This window comes from Microtus ochrogaster, chromosome 6, assembly GCF_000317375.1.
Source record: "Microtus ochrogaster isolate Prairie Vole_2 chromosome 6, MicOch1.0, whole genome shotgun sequence".
NCBI lineage: Eukaryota > Metazoa > Chordata > Mammalia > Rodentia > Cricetidae > Microtus > Microtus ochrogaster.
This window is the reverse complement of record NC_022013.1, coordinates 10,248,548-10,268,676: the sequence shown is the minus strand read 5'-3', so window position 1 is coordinate 10,268,676 and position 20,129 is coordinate 10,248,548. Positions and strand designations below refer to the sequence as shown.

At 44.9% G+C, this 20,129-nt stretch overlaps 1 protein-coding gene across 1 annotated transcript in view; it reads right to left on the bottom strand.

Moving 5' to 3' along the window:
* Marco (macrophage receptor with collagenous structure) overlaps positions 1–14,504 on the bottom strand; it is a 35,260-nt gene extending 20,756 nt beyond the window's left edge. Inside the window, exons 1-2 of the mRNA XM_026779775.1 lie at positions 14,396–14,504; positions 478–579 (exon numbers count right to left, since the gene is read on the bottom strand). Coding sequence (XP_026635576.1) covers positions 478–579; positions 14,396–14,504 — 211 coding nt within the window. The remainder of the gene's footprint in view (positions 1–477; positions 580–14,395) is intronic.
* Between the last annotated feature and the right edge of the window lie 5,625 nt (positions 14,505–20,129).

Sequence of the window (20,129 nt, the reverse complement as noted above, 5' to 3'; positions counted from 1 at the left end):
TGTGTATGTATGCCCCTACACAAATGTGCGTGCATGTGTATGTATGTATGCCCCCTGCACACATGTGCGTGCATGTGTATGTATGCCCCTACACACATGTGCGTGCATGTGTATGTATGCCCCTACACACATGCACATGGAGAGTAAGGGGGGAACAACCCAAAGTTACCATCTGGCTTCCATATGCACACACACAGGTACCCCCCCCCCACACACAGGTACACACAGACACAGGTACACACACACAAGTACACAAACACACATACAGAGGCACACAAACAAACACACACACACCACACACACACAGATGGACACACCTTCACTCCTCCATTACCTTGGTGGGTCTAACCACTGTGTCCTAGCAGGAGGCCAAATGTCCTCTCAAGATACCTCCACTCGGCCTGTACTCTCCACCCAAGGAACTTAGGTGGCCACCCCATGAAGAACCACACAGGATCAGGACCGGGACTATCTCACCTAAAACAAACAGCAGGGCGGCAGCTGCCGTGAGCAGGGTCAGGTGGATGGCTATGACTACCATGCAAAGGACCCCTCCATTTCTCTTTTTGGGTGTTGGATCTGGAATACAAGAAGAGAAGTAATGGCTTCAGAGGCACCGAGAAAGAGGTAACTTGTGTCAGGTCACATGTGGGACAGCAGGGGAAAGTAGGAAAGGCACCCAAATCTTTCTCGTTTCTGTTTTTGCCAAAAGGCAAGACGGTCCACGTTTAGCTCTTCATATGTATGGCTGGGGAGGAAGAGACAAGCAGATCCCCAGGACTTGATGGCCGGTCAGCCTAGCCTACTTGGTGAGCTCCAGGTTAATGGGAAATGCTTCCTCAAAAGATAAAGGAGGAGGAGGAAGGAAGGAAGGAAGGAAGGAAGGAAGGAAGGAAGGAAGGAAGGAAGAAAGAAAGAAAGAAAGAAAGAAAGAAAGAAAGAAAGAAAGAAAGAAAGAAAGGTGTTGAACATTTGTGGAAGGACTGCTGAGGTTGACTGCTAACTACATGTCCACACACGGATAACCAGGTGGATGGATCCTGCTCAGTGTCGAACTAAGCATGATGCCCAGCCTGTGCTGGAGTCACCAATGCTTACACAGCGAACCACTGAAGCTACAGGTTTCATTTACACAGCCTAAGATGGCAAAGAGGTTTGTTCCTGTTTCCTAAACACTGTGTGAGGCTCAGAGAACTGAGTTACTAGGATATAAGATGCAGGTGTTTAGTTCATGACTTTACTCCCTTGGTCTTTGGTTTCGCCTCTCTCTCTCTCTCTCTCTCTCTCTCTCTCTCTCTCTCTCTCTCTCTCTCTCTGTCTCTGTCTCTGTGTGTGTGTGTGTGTGTGTGTGTGTGTGAGTATGCATGTGAGCATATGTGTGTATATGCGTGTGCTTAAAGCTATATGTGCATGCAAAACATGCTTAGCATAAACAAGCAGAACAGTAGGCATGACAGGTTCATGGCCTTGCCTCTCTGTTCTATAAGGTCCCAGCCTGCTGGGGCATGCATTGTGAGCATTCAGGGGTGTGCTCTTGTATTTGTCCCTTCTGTGCCCACAGATCTATATACGGTGGTTCCGTGATGTCTACATAGATGGCTCCAGAGCCACACAAAAGTACCTAAAACACAGAGATCATTGAGTCCTTTTTACAATATGACTTTTGTGGATACCACACAGTCCTGTGCAAGAGGTGGTGTGCCATGGGATGGGAAAGTGATGCCAGTGTCCCAGGCATCAGGAATCAGGGTGGGACAGTAAGAGCAGTCATCAAAATTGGCTTGTTGCAAAAGCATGGAGGGAAACCTTGGAGAAAAGATCCTCAGGGCCTTCCCTGGGGTAAAAGAGGGAGATTAGGCAGAGATTTCCGGGGGACGTTCCAGACCGTGACAGCATACCTGGTGGGTTCCAGAAAAGCGAGGGACCCTGTCTTTAGAAGAAAAGGTGGTTAGTGCCTGAGGACTGTCTCTCCCAGAGGTTGTTCTCTGCTAGCCCCTTATACATGAGCACACACACACACACACACACACACACACACACACACACGAACACATTGCACATGCAAACATGCATGCAAGTGTGAGACATTAAAGGCCGAGGACATTTAAGAGCTAAAGAGAAAGGACTGGACGCAGTTGGAAAGGACACTTTCTGCCAAGACACACTGATCTGAATGACAGCCGACTTTCTACCTGAAACCATGGAGATCAGACAGAAGTGGCACACTGTGTTCTGTGTGCTGAAAGGAAAGAACTACCAACCACGAATCTCTTGTGAATGAAAACATCTTCAGGAATGAGTGGAAAGGACAGACAGTCTCAGAGGGAGGGTGACCAGGAGAATTTAAAAAGACTTCTCTGAACAGGAAATGACATAGAAGGCCTACGCTTCAAAAGAGAAAGAGAACAATGGAATGGTTAGAAACGGGACACACACACGATTTTCAAGTTTCTCAAATCACACTCCATGACTAAAAACAAATATGCTGTCTTTTTACATTGTGCTCAATGCACAGAGAGGAAATTCTTAAGATAATTTCATTTTTCAAGTGTAGAAGGGCACAAATGGAAATAAAAGTCCTTTGTGTGCCCTTACTTGGGAAAATACTAATTCCAACAGATGGTGGCATATTCTGTAAGTATATTACAATGCCCAGAGAAAGCCCTAAAGAAACGGCTGTGGTTTAAGTGTGTCCTGTTCCCCATTGGCTCACTTGTGTGGACACGTGATGCTGTTTTGGAATGCTGTAGATCCTTTAAAAGTTGGCACCTTGCTGGAGGAAGACCGTCACTGTGGCTGGCCTTGAGGCTTAACAGCCTGGCCCCAATTCCTATTAACTCTCTGCTTCCTGAGCAAAGATGCAATGTGAACAGCCACCTTCACTCTCCCGCCACCTGCTGCTGCCACGCCCTCCCGCTGCTGCCATGTCTTTCCGCTGTGGTGACTCCATTCCTTTGGAATTCTAAGCCAAAATAAACTCCTTTTCCCTCAAGTTGCTTTTGTCAAAAAAATTTATCACACTGAGGAAGTAGACAAAACAAAAAAAGGGGGGGATACATTCAAATGGGATTTCAAATAGTATTCAAATAATTCATTGTAAAGAAAGAAAAACCAGAAAGTAAGAAAGGAAAATAGGGGAAGGGAAAAACATGGAAAGTGTATGATAAGATGGTCTGTTTAAGCATTTGGTAATTGATATACCTGTAAACAGCCCCAGTTTACCAACCTAAGCACACATGTAGGCAAGGAGAATTACTCGTGATACAACTACATATTATCTATAAAAAAAAAACAAAACAAATAGTGGAACTTAAAACTACAGAAAGAAAAAAAGTGATACAACTGAAAGGAGAAAGATACAAATCACTAAATATAATTAGAGATTTTAATTTTTGTATTTTTCTCTCAACAACTGATAAAACCCAGCGAAGATACAGAAGGATCCGACACCATCAACGAATGCCTAGTGAACAGTTCCAGAACATTCCATCCAGTAACAACCAAGGGCACAGCTCTTTCACCACACCCAAAACATCCATTCCCCAAGACTGAGCATATCCTGGGTCAAAACGAGGCCTCAATAAGATGTGACAGAAACAGGGCCGGGCCCTGGTGAGATAGCTCAGTCAATTGTTAGATCCACAAACATGAGCATCAAGGTTCAGATCACAAGAACCCAGGTAAGAGTCAGCTGCTGTAACGCTCTTCCATAATCCCAGTGCGAGGAGACAGGGACAGGAAGACTCCTCTTAGCCAGTCTGTCTGACTGAATCTATAAACCCCAGGCTCAGTGAGAAACTTCCAAACAATGGGGGCGGAGAGTTGTCTCAACAGTTAAGAGCACTTGCTGATCTTCCAGAGGACCCAAGTTCAATTCCCTGCACCCATGCTGGGTGACTCACAAGCACCTCCAACTCCAGTTCCAGCAAATCTGATGCTTTTTTCTAGATTCTGTGGGAATACATGCACGTGTGCAAACATATAGGGACACAGACATAAAAAAAAATAAAATAAAGAACATTTAAAAATAAACTAATAATAAAAAGTCATCTGCAAATGTCTAAAGCTAGTATCATACAGTTGTAAGGGACACGGTGTTTCTCCCTTAAGACTGGGAACAAGGCGGGGATGTTCATTCCTGTCCTCTTATTCAGCACAGTCATGGAGATTCCAGAGCAATAAAGAACAAAAGGAAGAGACATAGCTCGGAAAGAAACATATACATTCCTATTTGCAAAAGCAAGAGTCAATGAAACAAGTCCCTAATAATATTTAAAAGGAATCTAGAGAACTAATAAGTAGTTTGTCAAAGCTGTAGGATACATGATCAATACCCGATTTTGACAAAGAAGCTAAAAATGGAAAACGAAGCTTATTTAACAAGTGGTGCTGGCATAACTAGATATAAACATGTAGAAGAATGAAAATAGATCCATATCTATAACCATGCACAAAACTCAAATCCAAATGGATAAAACACCTTAACATAAAAATCAACCACACTGAACCTCACAGAAGAAAAATTGGGAAGTACACTTGAACGCATTGGCACAAGAGACTACTCCCTAAATATAACTCTAGTAGCACAGACTCTGAAGAGCAACAATTGATAATTGAGACCTCCTGAAACTGAAAACTTCTGTAAAGCAAATGACATGGTCAACAAGACAAAACGACAGCCTACAGAATGGGAAAAGATCTTCACCCACCCTACATCGGACAGAGGGCTGATCTTCAAAATATACAAAGAACTCAAGAAACTTGACAACAAAAGAACAAACAATTCAATAAAAAATGGGGTACAGACCTAAACAAAGAATTCTCAATAAACGAATCTCAACTGCCTGAAAGACACTTAGGAAATGCTCAACATCCTTAGCCATCAGAGAAATGCAAATCAAAACAACTCTGAGATTCCATCTTACACCAGTCCGAATGGCCAAGATAAAAAAATACTGATGACAGCTTATGCTTTGAGAGGTTGTGGGGAAAAGGGAAAACTTCTGCATTGCTGGTGGGAGTGCAAGCTGGTACAGCCCCTTTGGATGTCAGTGTGGTGATTTCTCAGAAAATTAGGAAACAACCTTCCTCAATACCCAGCGATACCACTTTTGGGTATATACCTAAAAGAAGCTCATTTATACCACAAAGACATGTGCTCAGTTATGTTCATAGTGGTGTTATTTGTAATAGACAGAACCTAGAAACAACCTAGATGTCCTTCAACCAAAGAATGAATAAAGAAAATGAAGTACATTTACACAATGGAGTACTACTGGGCAGTAAAAAATAATGACATCTTGAAATTTGCAGGCAAATGGACAGAACTAGAAAAAAAACCATACTGAGTGAGGTTTAATATAATATTATATGTAATATATAATACATATACAAATACAGTATATATTTACTCATAAGTGGTTTTTATACATAAAGCGAAGAAAAACAGTCTACAGTCAAAACCCAAGAACCTAGACAACAAAGAGGACTCTAAGAGAGACATTCATGGATCTAAATAGGAGGGAGAAAAAGACAAGACCTCCTGAGTGAATTGGGAGCGTGGGAGTCATGGGAGTGGGGAGAAGGGGAGAGGGGAAGAAGGGAGGGGTGTGGAGAAAATGTATAGCTCAATAAAACAATTTTTAAAAAGAACAGAGTGAGAAAGAGCCAGAAGGCAATAAATAAGTAAATAAATCCAATGTCTTTGTTATATTCCAATAAAAAACAACTGGAGCTAAAATTAAACGTAATAGTATTGGGCTGGAGAGATCGTGGCTCAGCAGTTTAGAGCACTTACTGCTCTCTCAGAGGACTAGAGCTCGGAATCCAGCACTCACATCAGGAGGCTCACAACCGCCCTTAGCTCCTCCTCAGGGTTTCTGGTGCCTTCTTAAGGTCTCTATAGACACCCACAAGCATGTATTCATGCACACACATGTGCATGCACACTCATGCAGAAAGAAAACAAAATAATTTTGTCATTTTAATTTAAATTTTTATTATTCTAATTTAAAAATTTAAAAATTAAATTTAACTCAGAATTGAATTAAAATTAATTTACAATAATAAAAATTTTAAAAATTTATTGTTTTAATTTAAAAATTAACTCCCATGGTAATATTATGTTCAGTCCAGAGAAAATAAAGTATTCCAATGTAAACAGATACAGATACAAAATAGATACAGGATTTGTATACATACTAGAAATTACAAAATTCTACCTTGGAAAAATAAAATCAAAAAGTGAAGAGATACACTACATTCACAGGTTAAACCTGCATGGGGCAAAGGTGTTCATTATTAATACATTCATTTAGAAGTGTAACACTATTTGTACCAACACTGCAACACGATTTTTATGTAGTAATAGATGGACAAACTAATACTAAAATGCCTGTGGAAAGGCCAGGCTGTAGAATAACTGAAATAATCTCTAAAGATTGGAATGTGAGAAGAACAGCTCTATCCAATGCAGTAATCCAGACAGGGTGAACGGGGAAAGGGCTAGTCATAGACCCTGTGAGCATTGTCAAACCATCCTTCATGCCTGGAATAAAGTCCACTTGTGGTGGTTTGAAATTATCCTTATGTATTGCTTGATATGTTTTGTGAATATTTCCCCAAGACTTTGTGTCAAAAGCATGAAATTTATTGGTTTTCAGTTTATGGTCTATATGACCCAATTGAATGTGGGGGAGGAACACAGTATCAGCCTTAGCAAAAGGCTTCTAAGTGTCCAGTGACCAAGACTTAATTCAAAACCGTGAAATCGTGATATGAATCCACAGTGTTTCTGGTAGGGTTGTCACTGCTGCAAGGTGTGACTTTGCTGCAGTGTTGGTCACATGACTTCCCCGAGCATGCCCTCATGTCACACAGTGCCAGCCAGCACCACCAGAAGCACCTGCGTGGGATCTGAGAATTTGGGTGTTGGTTACCTGGTTTGCTGTGTGTGGGAAGTGTTCTGCTCTTACACAGTGAGGGTTGATGAAAAACGAAGACAGAATGTCAACACGAAGCAGGCTATCCTCAGATGCTGGAGAAAGGAAATGTATCTTCACACAGAAATTTTTCATAATTATCTATAGCAACTTTATTTGTAGAAGCCCCAAAGAGGAAAGAGTCCTAATGCCCCCTGAGGATGAACACTTAGACTGTGGTGCCTTCACCCTGTGGGTCACTACTCATTCATCAGAACCGACTCCTGGGATCCCACTGTCTGAGTGGGGTATTACATCATGTGGTAAAATTGAAAACCCTGGTTGGGGAAATTGTTCGGCGGACTGAGCGAGCACGTGCCATGACTTGTGAGAATTTGAATTAGAATCTCTAGAATCCATCTAATGTTGGCTGCAGTAACACACAGTTCCAAGCCAGTGCTTCTGTGGTGAGAGGGGAGGAGAATACAGGAGAATCCCAAGAGACCTGACCCCTGAGGTTGTCCTTTGACCTCCACTTGCATGTCAAGAAATGTGCACACACATGTATACACATATAACATGTCAAGGAATGTGCAAATACATTTATACACATATAAAATGCACATGCATGCATCACACACACTATACATACCAAAAGAGAAAAAAGCAAATATTTATTACACTTTTGTGTATCTCTCTCTCTGTCTCTGTCTCTCTCTGTGTCTCTCTCTTTTTCACACACACACACACACACACACACACACACACACACACACAAGCCTGCCATAGCACACATGTGGTGGTCAGAGTCTAACTTGTTGGAGTCAGATCTCTCTTTCCACCATGTGGACCTAGGCCATCAGACTTGGCAGCAGATTCCTTTATCCCACTGAGCCATCTTGCTAGCCTCATTACCAGTCTTTAGAAAGTCACATATGGGGCCGCAGAGATGACTCAGTGGTTAATAGCATTAACTGCTCTTCCAGAGGACCCGGATTCAATCCCCAGCACCCACATGGCAGCTCACAACTGTCTGTAACTGTCCAGTTTCAGGGTACCCAATGCCCCTGGCAAAACACTATTACACATAAAAAAAGCTGAAAGAAAGTTACATATGATGCCATTTGTCTAACATTCCCACAATAGCACAAGTGTGGAGATAGAGATTTGACTGGCCTTGGCAGGGGAATGATTGCCCGTGAGGAGTGAGCACTATTTGTGGCGCAAAACCTCGTGCAGAGTGGTAAACACACATAGACGAGTCTGCCCACAACTGGTAGAATGGATAAGCGTCACATTGTGGGGTTGTACCCAAACTATGCAGAAGCTATGCCTCAAAGACGCTGGTAAGAGGTCACCGAAGACCTTCTTGAACACATTTCCTTACTTTCTGGGGCTCTGCATGATTATTTAACAACACAAAGTTTTTTTTCCCCTACACCTCTATGGTAAAGTCAGATGTTTCAAGACTTGAAGACAGAACAACCAGGCGTGGGGGTGCACACCTTTAGTCCCAACACTCGGGAGGCAGAGGCAGGAGGATCTTCGTGGGTTTGAGGCCAGCCTGGTCTACAGTTTGTTCCAGGACAGTCAGGGCTATATTGTAAGACCCTGTCTCAGAAAAAAAAAATAGAGAGGGGGAGGGAAGGAGGGAGGGATGGAAGAAGAGAGAGGGAGGGATGGGGGGAGGGATGGAAGAAGAGAGAGAGGGAGAGAGGGAGGGAAGGGGGGAGGGATGGAAGAAGAGAGAGGGGAGAGAGAGGCAGGGAGAGAGAGAATGTTAAAGGGTTGTGTAAAACCACAGCAGCCATATCCACAGAGTTGAAGGGACTTTGAAGTAGACATGTGTCAGAAGGCTTCAAGGTGTCTTAGATTATCCTTAGATCAAGAAGAAAGGGCACCTGGGAGTTGCTGCCGGGGTCAAAGGTGAGTACTATGATAATTACAAAGCCCTAACTTCTCTATTAGCATTTTTGGAGGTTCTTTCTGTCAAGATAAATACTGTGGATAGTGGGGTGATGGCTCTGTTGGTAAAGTGCTAGCTGTGCAAGCCTGGGGACCTGCGTTCGAATCCCAGAGCCCACTTCAAACAGGACCTCGGAGCAGATACCTGTGAGCCTAGAGGAGAGGCCAGGCATTTCGAGCAGCTTGTGACCAGCTAGCCTGGAGCATACAGTGAGAACACTTGAGGATCAGCATCACACCCAACATACACACAGCATTTGTGTGTGTGTGTGTATGTGTGTCTGCACAAAGGACATAAAAACTCACTGAATCACCTGATGTGGGTGCTGGGAACTGAACTCAGGTCCTTTATAAGAACAGCAAGCGCTTATAACTAGTGAGTCATCTCTCCAGGTACTCTCAAAAATATCTATAAATTTTATTATTATTTGGTAATTTCTGCATGTATATAATGTATTTTGATCATGGCCATGCCTACTCCTCTCTACAACTCTTCCCAGATGCCCCACCTCAGTCCCATTCCAATTTTCTGTCCCTCTTTTCTTAACCCACTAAGTCTACTTAGGGCTGGCTGTATGTGCATGGTTGTGTGGCCACTCACTGGAGCATGGGCAGCCTAGCAGGGGCCTTGCTAGGTTTCCCCTAAAGGAAGCTGCCTCTCCTTCCTCCTGCTGAAACTCTCCACTCCCAGGCTCATTGGATAGGAATGGGGCTTCGTGAGCCCTTCCCCATGCAGGAGTGTTCCCTGGCTTCATGCTGTACATGTCCATGCAGGCCACTGCAGCTGCTGTGACTTCAGGACTGCAGTGGTCCTGTGGTGTCCAGAAGACACTGTCTCACTCCAGCCCTCCCCAAACTCTAGCTCTCATGATCTTTCCATCCCTTCTTTTTCGATGTTCCCTAGGTCTTAAATATAGAAACATACGTATATTTCTTAGTTCCCTAAGCCAGGGTGTGATATGATTTAGGGTTGGATCCATACCCACTCTCTTATTCTTTGCACTTTGAGCAGTTCTGGTTCTTTGCAGTAACGCTGCCCACTACCCAGAGCTCCTGCAATGAGGAGAGGCTCTCCATCCCTGGAGAGTTTGAAGGACTTAGCACGGGGCTGCGCTGGAGTCACGGACATAGACGATTCTTTTAAAGGAGAAAGTTCTCAGATTGAGGATGTAAGGAAAGAGGTAATGGCTGGGAGTTTGGGTGTGAGAGGGCTAAGCAGTTCCTTGACTGACAAGGGCTAGCAGTGGAGAGATGGAAGTGAAACAGAAAACAGGCAGAGTCCAGTATTCAGGAAAGGAGGCAGCATCCACATACACACTCCAAAGGCCATGTAAGAACTCTCCCTTAGGCTCAAATATCCCACCAACCCTATATCATGGCAAAGGACCTGGCTTGAGCTTTCTGTGTGTAACGAGATCTATTGCAGGTGACACCCTTCAGAGGTCAAGGCCATCTGTGTGTGATCATTTCCCCAGGTTTGTGCTACAGATAAATACATTTTTATTTCCTAATGCCTCTCAAGATCTGGGACAGGTTTGGGTATAGCTCAGTCAGTGGAGTGCCTGCCACACGAGTATAAGGATCTAAGCTTGACCTCTAGGACCCATGAAAAAGCTCGGTGCGGGGACATCCGAATCCCAATGCGAGATAAGCAGAGACAGGCAAGTAGGTTCCGGGTTCACTAGCCAGCCATGAACACATTTAATAAGGGAACTCATCGTTACGGAGACAAGAGGGCAAGCGCGACTGTGGGAACACATCCTGGCCAGAGAGAGGGAGACAAAAGAAGATTTTGTCTTTTTAATGAAACTTAAATCATCATTTTTAGTTAAAGTGATGGGAAAAAGCATATTTCAAGTTTGAACTACAATGAGACTATCACTAACATCTGTGAGAATGGAGAGAGAGAGAGAGAGAGAGAGAGAGAGAGAGAGAGAGAGAGAGAGAGAGAGAGAGAGCGCAGAGACATATATAGAGAGCTGCTGCCACAGTCCAAACGCCCCATGGTGTTCCTGAATAGTTAAAATAACTAATAGCTGTCCCCAGGAGGCTAAAGTGTGAGGACCATGACTCTGAAGGCCCTGTCTCAAAAAGAGATATGTTAGTATATTATCAAGCAGGAAGACTTTAGTGTAGGCCAGGTAGTAAAGTCCCTGTTCAGAATGCACAGAGCCCTCCCTGGGTTCCGTTTCCAGCACAACATACACTAGGTGTGATGGTGCATGTCTGTAATCCCAGGACTTAGACAGAGGCAGGAGGATGAGACACTCAAGGTCATCCTAGGGAGTTCAAAGTCAATCCAGATGACAGAGATCCCATGTAAAAAGGAAGAAGAGAGGGAAGATTGATGACGATACTACAAATGCTTTTCAGTGATTCCTTGCTGTTGTTGTTTGAAAAGCATAGCATTTGTTTTTGGTTGTTTGTTTTCGTTTTTTTTTTCAGAAGAAATTAAAAATAACTTGGAGGCACACTTTCCTGAATATTGAGATTTCGGATATCACAGGAAACCCTGAGGGGTCTCCATGCTTGCCAAACCTTTCAGCAATTACTGTTGAGCACGGCACTTTTCTAGAAGGTTTCATATATTCCCTGGTCTTCATACTCAAGAGCAGGAAGTTGTGACTGCACGGGGGAAGTGTTCTGCCCTCCATGGTTTCTCAGGATTTTGTTGAGGTTTGGTCTTGACTCACGGCTCGCATTTTTCTCCTCTGAAGCATAGCTACAAGTCAAGTCTTAAGTCTAGAGTTTGTCCTTGTCACTTGTCTTACCATCTTTGCCCAGGGCAGTCTCTGTTTTACTGTGCTGTGGGCACGTACTTGACATACAGAGAGGTCAGGGAACAACCTTAGGGGTCAGCCCTCACCTTCCACCTTGCTGAAGACAGGGTCTCTGTTTTGATGTTTCCTGTGGAGTCCACCAGTCTAGCTGGCTTTTGAGCTTCCAGGCACTTGCTTGTTCCACCTCCCACCACACCACAGGAATGCTGGAAAAACAGACAAGTGCTACCATGCCTGGCTTCATGTGAGTTCTAGGAATTTGAACTCAGCTCTTGCTTGTACAGCTCAAACTTTCCCCCAGACTCCTGTGTGCACTCTCTCCCCCCTCCCTCTCTCGCTCTCACTCTGCGTGTGTGGTGTCCCTGTTGTGTGTGTGTTCCCATTTGTAGGGTGTGTGCATGCACATGTGAGCAGATGTGAGTAGAGGCAGGAGCTGACATCAGGTATCTTCCTCAACTGATCTTCCCCTGATTTTCTGAGACGAGATCTCTCATCCAACCCAAAGCTCAGCAGTTGGCGAGGCTAGCTGACCAGGGAACTCCAGGGATTCTCCTGTCTCCACCTATCCCCAGTACCAGGTACAGACTGTGCATCCCTGACCCACTTGCTACATGGGCACTGGAGATCTGAACCTAGGTCCTCAGCTTGTGAGCTAGGCGCTTAACCTGTTGTGCCATATCCACTGCTCTTGTTTTTCTTCTTTACAGTGACTGCCTTGGTTATCCCTTGCTGTCTGGCTCTCCACCTATCTCCCACCTACCACAGCGAGCAATCTCAGCTACAGGCCAGTGCACTCAACCTCTATGCGGCCCTCCAGCCTTCCCAGTCACCTCAGGATTGGGTTCAGAGTCCTCAATCCCACCCTCAATCCCACTGCATGGAACTCTTTAGATTTCTAAGGGCATTCCTCGTGTGTGTGTGTGTGTGTGTGTGTGTGTGTGTGAGAGAGAGAGAGAGAGACAGAGACAGAGACAGAGACAGAGACAGAGAGACAGAGAGACAGAGAGAAAGGGGGAGAGGGAGAGAGAGGGAGAGGGAGACACCTAACCTTGTCTCACTCCTCCCCAGCCACTCACTGTCTCATTTCTGTCCTTAGTTTCTTCCATCCTTTCAACCTGAGAAGCAACAGCAGCTCTGTCCTCAGGCCCCATCCCAGGTTACATCCATGATGTCCTATACAATTTTCCGCCTCAGCCGGCGTTGTTTAGAAAAACCAGCCAAGGCAGGGCTTGCCCTCCTTACCTCAGTATGCTTCCCTGAAGGCCCGCCGCCCTGTTTATCTAGTATCTTTTCTCTGTGCTCAGTGTCGTATCCAGAAGGTAGTAGCTGCTGAATATAACTGTCAGCTGAATTTTCTAGACTAGTGTATATTTAAAATAATCCAGAGGGTGAGATGATGAGATTAGTCAGTGGAGTGCTTGCCTAGAAAGCATGAGGGCCTGGTACACATCCCCAGAACCTATGTTCAAAAGGTCAGGAACACAGGCTTCAAAGAAAGCTCCGTGGCTAACAGCACTCTCTGCACTGCCAGAGGACCTAAGTTCAGGTTCCAGCATGGTGTCATGTGGCTCACAACCTTTTTAACTCCAGCTGATCACTATGAAAGATGATTCCCACAGAATGTTCTAGAATGGGAAACCAGAGCTCTCCAGTGGCAAATTAAGTCGACCCCTGACTGTAAATGCTGCAGACTCCTGAGGATGTAAAAGATACCTCACCTATATAATACTGAGAGGTCATCTAAGCCATCTTTAGAGGGCAATGGCATAGCTCAGTGCAGAAAGGCACTTACATCCAAGACTGACCCCTGAGTTCCATCCCAGCATTCCACAGGGAAGGAGGGGAGGACTGATTCTTAAAGATGTACCCTGACTGTCACTCATTCACCCTGACATATGCATCACATATACATGCACACACACACAAATAAATATGTAAGAAAACTTTTCTAATATTTGAAAGTTGTGTTCCATCTAAATTAAACCAGTGACAAAGCTAGAGAAACTGACAGGAAATGAGGAATGTGCTCCCAAGCCAACACCTCGGCTATCACAGAAGCCCCTTAAGGCATATTAAAAGACTTCCATCCAAATATATATATATATACACACACACACAGCTTTGGTTTCTACGCCGTTGATTTTCTTTTTGAAACAAAGCTTCACATAGTTCAGGTTAGCCCCAAAAGTGCCACATAGCCAAAGATGGCCTTGAACTCCTCCTCATCTTTTTGCCTCTGCCTCCCCGGAGCTGAGATCACAGGCATGCATCACCCATTTATGTCGTGCTCCGGGTTGAACACAGGGCTTCATGTACGCTAGGTAAGCCCCCTCCTGTCTGAGCTGCATCTAAGCCCCTGTGGGACTTCCTCTCATCTCTTGACTTGTAGCATCATCTCAACAGACACCCAGTGTGTCCTCATGAGATGCTCAATAAGAAAGGAGCCATTGCCTTAATAAGCACTGGCATTTGTACAAAAGAAAAATACTTAAATATGACTTTTAAAGAGGATCAGGATCAGACTTCAAGCAAAAATCGACTATGCACCAAGGACACAGCATCTATGGTCAGCTTTCCAGAAATTTCGGACTGATGCAGTCCAGCTAGTGAGAGTCAGGTGCGAAGTGCACCAGGTCACATGCCTGCACCTCCCATGGTGGTCTCTTCTTTCTTCCTACCACCAAAGGCTAAGTTTCTGTGCAGTCCCATCACTAGGGAGTCGTACTTTACCGTTGATTTCGAAGGTCTCCATCACAGGGAACATAGCTTGGTCAAAATTGGTTCCTTCTTCCGTGCTCCCCAACAAGGCTTCCTCCTTGAAGGTTTCTTTATTTCCCATTGCTAAGTTTTATAGGTGGCCAAAGCCCTGGAGCCAGCAGAAATGCTTCCCCAAAAGGAAGTGGGGCTCCTATTTAACTGCAGCATCTAGCTGGAGACCTGCGTGACTTCCCTTTGGCAATGATTCTACAATTTGCACAATGTTTCCTGATTTCTTAGTGTATAGCTGATTTTTGCTTACAATCAGGCTGTTCACCTGTGGAGCTGTATGCAGGGAAGCTGCTGATTAAGGGTAATTGAAGAGGTTGGGGAAGACTCTCCTTGTCCTCGGGACTCTAGGGGACACCTAAACAGGACTTCCGAATCCTGCATTCGTGCAGACCTAGCTAGCTGTCCCAGGATTTCTCCTTTGACTCTCTCCAGGTTGAGTTCATCCTTAGACATACAGGGTCCCTGTATCAGCCTCAGAAGCATGACTTGGGACACAGACCGAATCCAAACCTATAGTTTAATAAGGTCCCCATGTGGTGTATAGCACATTAAAGTTTAGGAAGCAAGCTGGAAAGATTAAAGTGCCTGCTGGGCAAGCGTGGGGACATAAATTCAGATCACCAAAACCTATTCAAAAACAAAACAACAACCATAAAAAACAGGTGTGGCTGCAAGGTCTGTCAACCCAGAGATGGCAAGATAGAGACAGGTGTCCCTGAGACCCTTGGCTAGTCGTCTAGCCAATCAATGAGCTCCAGGTTCAGTGTGTGTGTGTGTGTGTGTGTGTGTGTGTGTGTGTGTGTGTGTGGTACAGGCTCTTATTTAAGTAACAGCAGCCTCCCAACTCAGCTCTTGTGGGCCCTGATCCCAGTCCCATATAAGCCCTGGATGTTAGCATCTTCATTACAGGGAACTCCAAAATGTCCCTGCACGCCTGTAGGCTGAGGTGAAGATCAGAGGGGCTGATAAATGCATGGCACATCTGTAAAAGGAGCACTCTGCAGAGGCTGGCACCACCTTCAAGCCAGGCTGTAAGGGGCACTTCATACCTTCCCAGAGGTACCCTTCTCCATCCTTTATATCTCCCATCCGGCACAGAGCACGCAGTTCTGGGGTAGGTACAGTCTCTTCCCGTGCTCCACTCAAACACCTCTCTGTCCAGGAACACAGATCTGGCTGCTTCTTCCCCGAATGAAGTGGCCTGTTTGCATCTAGAGACTGACTTGTTCAAGATGTCCAGTGTGGGGCTTCGCTTTCCAGGCAGAGTGCACCTAATTGAACTGGAGTGTTGAGATGCATCCCAAGAGGCCTCAGTGGAGTTGGGTCCAGTTTCCTGATATTCTGAGACGTGGCAGCCAAGGGCCTCATGCTGCTCTGGTGAGATGGGAGGGATGAGGAAGAGGGAACCCAGGCATGTATGATCCCATTCCTGGAGTCCTCTGCAGAGCTTAGCAGATTTGCTCACCGGTGAGCTGCTGCCTGTGTGACCAACAAAAAGAGCCCTGGGGTTACTCATTCTAGCCTGAAATGAAGTGATGGTGTGGTGTGGAGGTGACAACGGTAACGCCATTTTGTCCTGACTGCTTAGACACTCAGCCCTCTCCCTCCTAACAGCCACACCCACCTTGGCAACACCTCAGTTATTCCCATGACCCTGACCGTAGTCCAGATGTATTAATCAAAACAAGTAATGTTGATACGAACCAAGCATAATTGAAAGGATACAAATCTAAATTAATGGTCATGCTGCATCTGAAATAACTATGTTCTGCCTAAACAATGCCGCAAGGTTACACTGACCCTCATCTGCTGTTGATGTGATCGTGATTTTTGCCCCTGAGCTTTGACGCAAAGAAACTCTGAGGCATTAGCTGACTCTTGATCAGAATTAAAGGACTCTTGTGCTCTTAATTGACTAGGTTATCACAGCAGCCTGCATCTTTCCTGAGTGGATTAGTTCAGCGTGAGAATCACCCCACCCAACTAACAGTCCAAACAATGCCAAGCCTTCAGCAGGAGGGCACACAGCATCTCTATAGTGATCCCAAGTCCCTTCATCTCTCTCCATTGTCATCCACTTGTTCTGTCATTTGTCTCAGGCCACCAACAGAGCAGGTTACAGGACCTGCTTGGCTGAGAGACATATACAGGAAACACAGGTCTGAAACTTCTTCGGCCAGAGAGCCTGCCTGACAGGTGAAAAGCCCTGGGTTCTGCCCCAAGCATAGCAAAAAATTGAGCATGGTGGTGCATGCCTGAAATCCTAGTGCTTAGGAGGTAGACGCAGAAGGACAAGAGATTCAAAGTCATTCTGGGCTACACAGTGAGTTCCAGGACACCTGGACTATACAAGATCCTGTTTTTTAAAAAAGAAAAAGAAAAGCAAACAAAGAAACAAAAAACCAAAACCCCAACAAACAAACAAACAAACAAACAAAAACATGTTAAAAAAAAAAAGAAGCCAACAATACAAGCAACCATGGACAGAAAACACAGAGTTATACCCACTTCCACACACTACTGATCATACCACAGGATAAGACAGCAGGATAAATCTCCAAACCTGTCATGTTCTGTGAGAGGAACTAGAACTTAAAGGGAACATAGGGTATGATTCCATTCCTAGAAGGTTCCAGAACACACAAAAGTCATTTTCAGTATCTGAAAACGGATACTGCTTTTGGTGGAATTGTGGAATGTTGACAGCACAGAGTGTCCGGTGTTATAAGGATGTTCTGTACGATTGAGGTGTTGGTTTTAAAATACAATAAACTGTATGCCTAACATAGTATGCATTTGCAGTTTACCTTGGAAGTTAATTAAAACAGAAGTCAAATAGAAGAAGATTCTGGAATCCTTGTTGCTACACTAGTAGAACAGAAGATTGTCTTTTGGGCCACTGGGATGGGAAGGTGATGGGTGAACACTGGCATCATGGAGAACTCTGTCTGCTGTTTGGGTTTACAGCCAGACACTGTAGGAAGTCAAGTCCTCCACACACAAGGGGAGCAGGGGCCACACCACAGCTGTGCTTGGAGACCAGAAGAAGGGTCAGAGGAGCTACTGCCCAGTCCTATCTCTCCTGGGTCTCTGCCAGGAACACTTGAAGTCGGCAGTGACAGGGATCCTTGCACACCAAAATTCACTGCAGTGCTGTTCAGAACATGTTACAGACCCAACCTGAGCATCCAGCAACAGAGGGATGGACCAGGAGAGGGTTTATAGATACAGGGGAGACTGTTCAGCCAAGAGTGAAGCCGTGCCCCTTGCAAGAAAGTGGATGGAACTAGAGGCAAGTATGTTAAGTGAATTAAGCCAGCCTCAGAAAGATAGATATAAGATATTCTTTTCTCATTTGTGGCTGCAATATAAAATTTTGTATGTATGTATGTATGTATGTATGTATGTATGTATGTATGTATGTATGTATGTATGTATATGTGTGTATGTATGTATTGTATGTATGTATTTATTGTGTATGTATGTGTATATTATGTATGTGTATGTATGTATTTATGTGTGTATATATGTGTATGTATGTATATGTGTGTGTATATTATGTATGTGTATGCATGTATTTATGTGTGTATGTGTGTGTATGTATGTATATATGTGTGCGTGTATGTAGGTAAGTTGTATGTAGGTGTGTGTGTATGACATGACTAGAGAAGTGAAACTGCCTTGGAACAAAGGGTGCTAGAAGGAGGGTGAAGGTTTGAGAAAGGGAAGAGGAGGGATGCCAGGGAATAATGCTCAATACACAATAGCATACACTTGTATAAGAATTTTAAAATAAAATTTGGATAATAAAAAATAATTAAGCTGGTCTCTGTTGAGACTCTCTCTGCACGGAGTTTCCAACCAGGGCTGACACAGGGTGAGACCAGTGCAATGTCTCTATAAACTTTATAAAACCCAGAGTCACCAGGAAGGAGGATTTCAATGAGGGATCGTCTAGATCCGGTTGGGTCTATGGGCAAGCCCTTGGGTGATTAGTTTTGGAGTTAATTGAAGTGAGATGACTCAGTCCACTGTGGGTGTCGCCATTCTCTAGGCTGGGACCCTGGGACTGGTCACAAGTAGACATGCATGCATTTGCTGTCTCTCTTCTTGACTGCGGATGTGACGTGACTGGGGGCTTCCAATCCCTGCTTTGGCTTCCCTGCCATGATGGGCTGCAACCCGAAGTATAAGTCAGCTAAACTCTTTCTCCCTTAGGCTGTGTTTGTTCAGCACATTTTATCACAGCAAAAGGAATGAGACAAGAACAGTCAGGAAGGCAGCTCCTTCCACCCACGCTGATTTTGGAGACATGTGCTCCAATGGACACACACAGCACACCCTTCATTACTGGAACCCTTGATGTCTTCCTTGGTGACCAAACTTTTCATTACACCACTTAGAAAAGAGTGTCAAAACGCACTTTCATCTATAAGAGAGCAAAAGGAGACCCTGACATGTAATTCCATGAGCAGTAGCGACCCTTCCCTGGAGCAGGCTTAGGAAATCATAGGAAACATGGGGTGGGAAACAGTAGCTACCAGTCACGTGCACTCATTGAGTCTCACAATCCCTTCTTATTTCCCTATTTGTGTGTGTGTGTGTGTGTGTGTGTGTGTGTGTGCATATGGAAGGCAGACGACAACTCCAGGTTACCCCTCACTACTCTTCACCTTATATCTGAGATGGCCTCTCTCAGTGACCTGGAGCTCACCAAGGGTGAGGCTGGCTGAACAACAAGCCAAACATCCGCTTCTGTCCACGTTCCCTGTATCGGGGTCATCAGCACATACCACTATGCCTGTCTGCTTATTTGTTTATATATGTTCATGTGTGTGTGTGTGTATATATATGTGTGTGTATGTATGTGTGTATGTGTGTGTGTGTGCATATGTATAGAGGCCAGAATTCAACACTGTTTTCTACTATTGCTTTTTGCCTTATCTTTTGAGATGGGAGCCCTCATTGGACCTAGAACTTGCCAACTGTCTACACCAGCTGGCCAGTGAGCAGTGGGCATCTACTTGTCTCCCCAAAATACGAAGATTCAGACATGCAAGACTACGTCCAGTTTTTATGTGAGTTCTGGGGATCCAAACTCAGGTCCCCAGGCTTGCACAGTAGATGTGTTACCAACTGAGCCATCTCACCAGTCTCTGGTGAGATTTTAAAAAACTCCACATGAATTCTGAGAGCAAACATAGGCCCCCATGCTTACAAGGCGAACGCTCTCGTGATCAAACCATCTCCCTCCCCAGCACCTGCCTTCCAGTTGTCCCTCCTGTCCACTCCAAGGACATTCTTCCACAGATCCATCAATACTCTATTGCTTTGACATCTTGACTCCAACTACACCTTGTCTCAGGACCTCTGACCTCAGTCCTCTGAATCTGCCATTCTCTTGTGGCCCACTGCCCACATCATGCCCTGTCTCTTCGTGCCTCTGCGTGTACTGATAATGTTTGTAATTATCCCCCCCCCCCCGCACACAGCCTCCACTGCCTTCTCCCTCTTTGTCTTTGTTGCACTTGACAAAACCCATGACCCCAGTTAGACCTGGCCCTTCAGCAATTGGATGTAAATGGGGGAGAGATGAAGCTAATGTGATTACACAGACGATCTGATGGTCTTGTCTAAAATTGAGAGACATGAGCTGCAAATGAGCCTCAGCCTTCTGGTAACTGTATAACAGTTT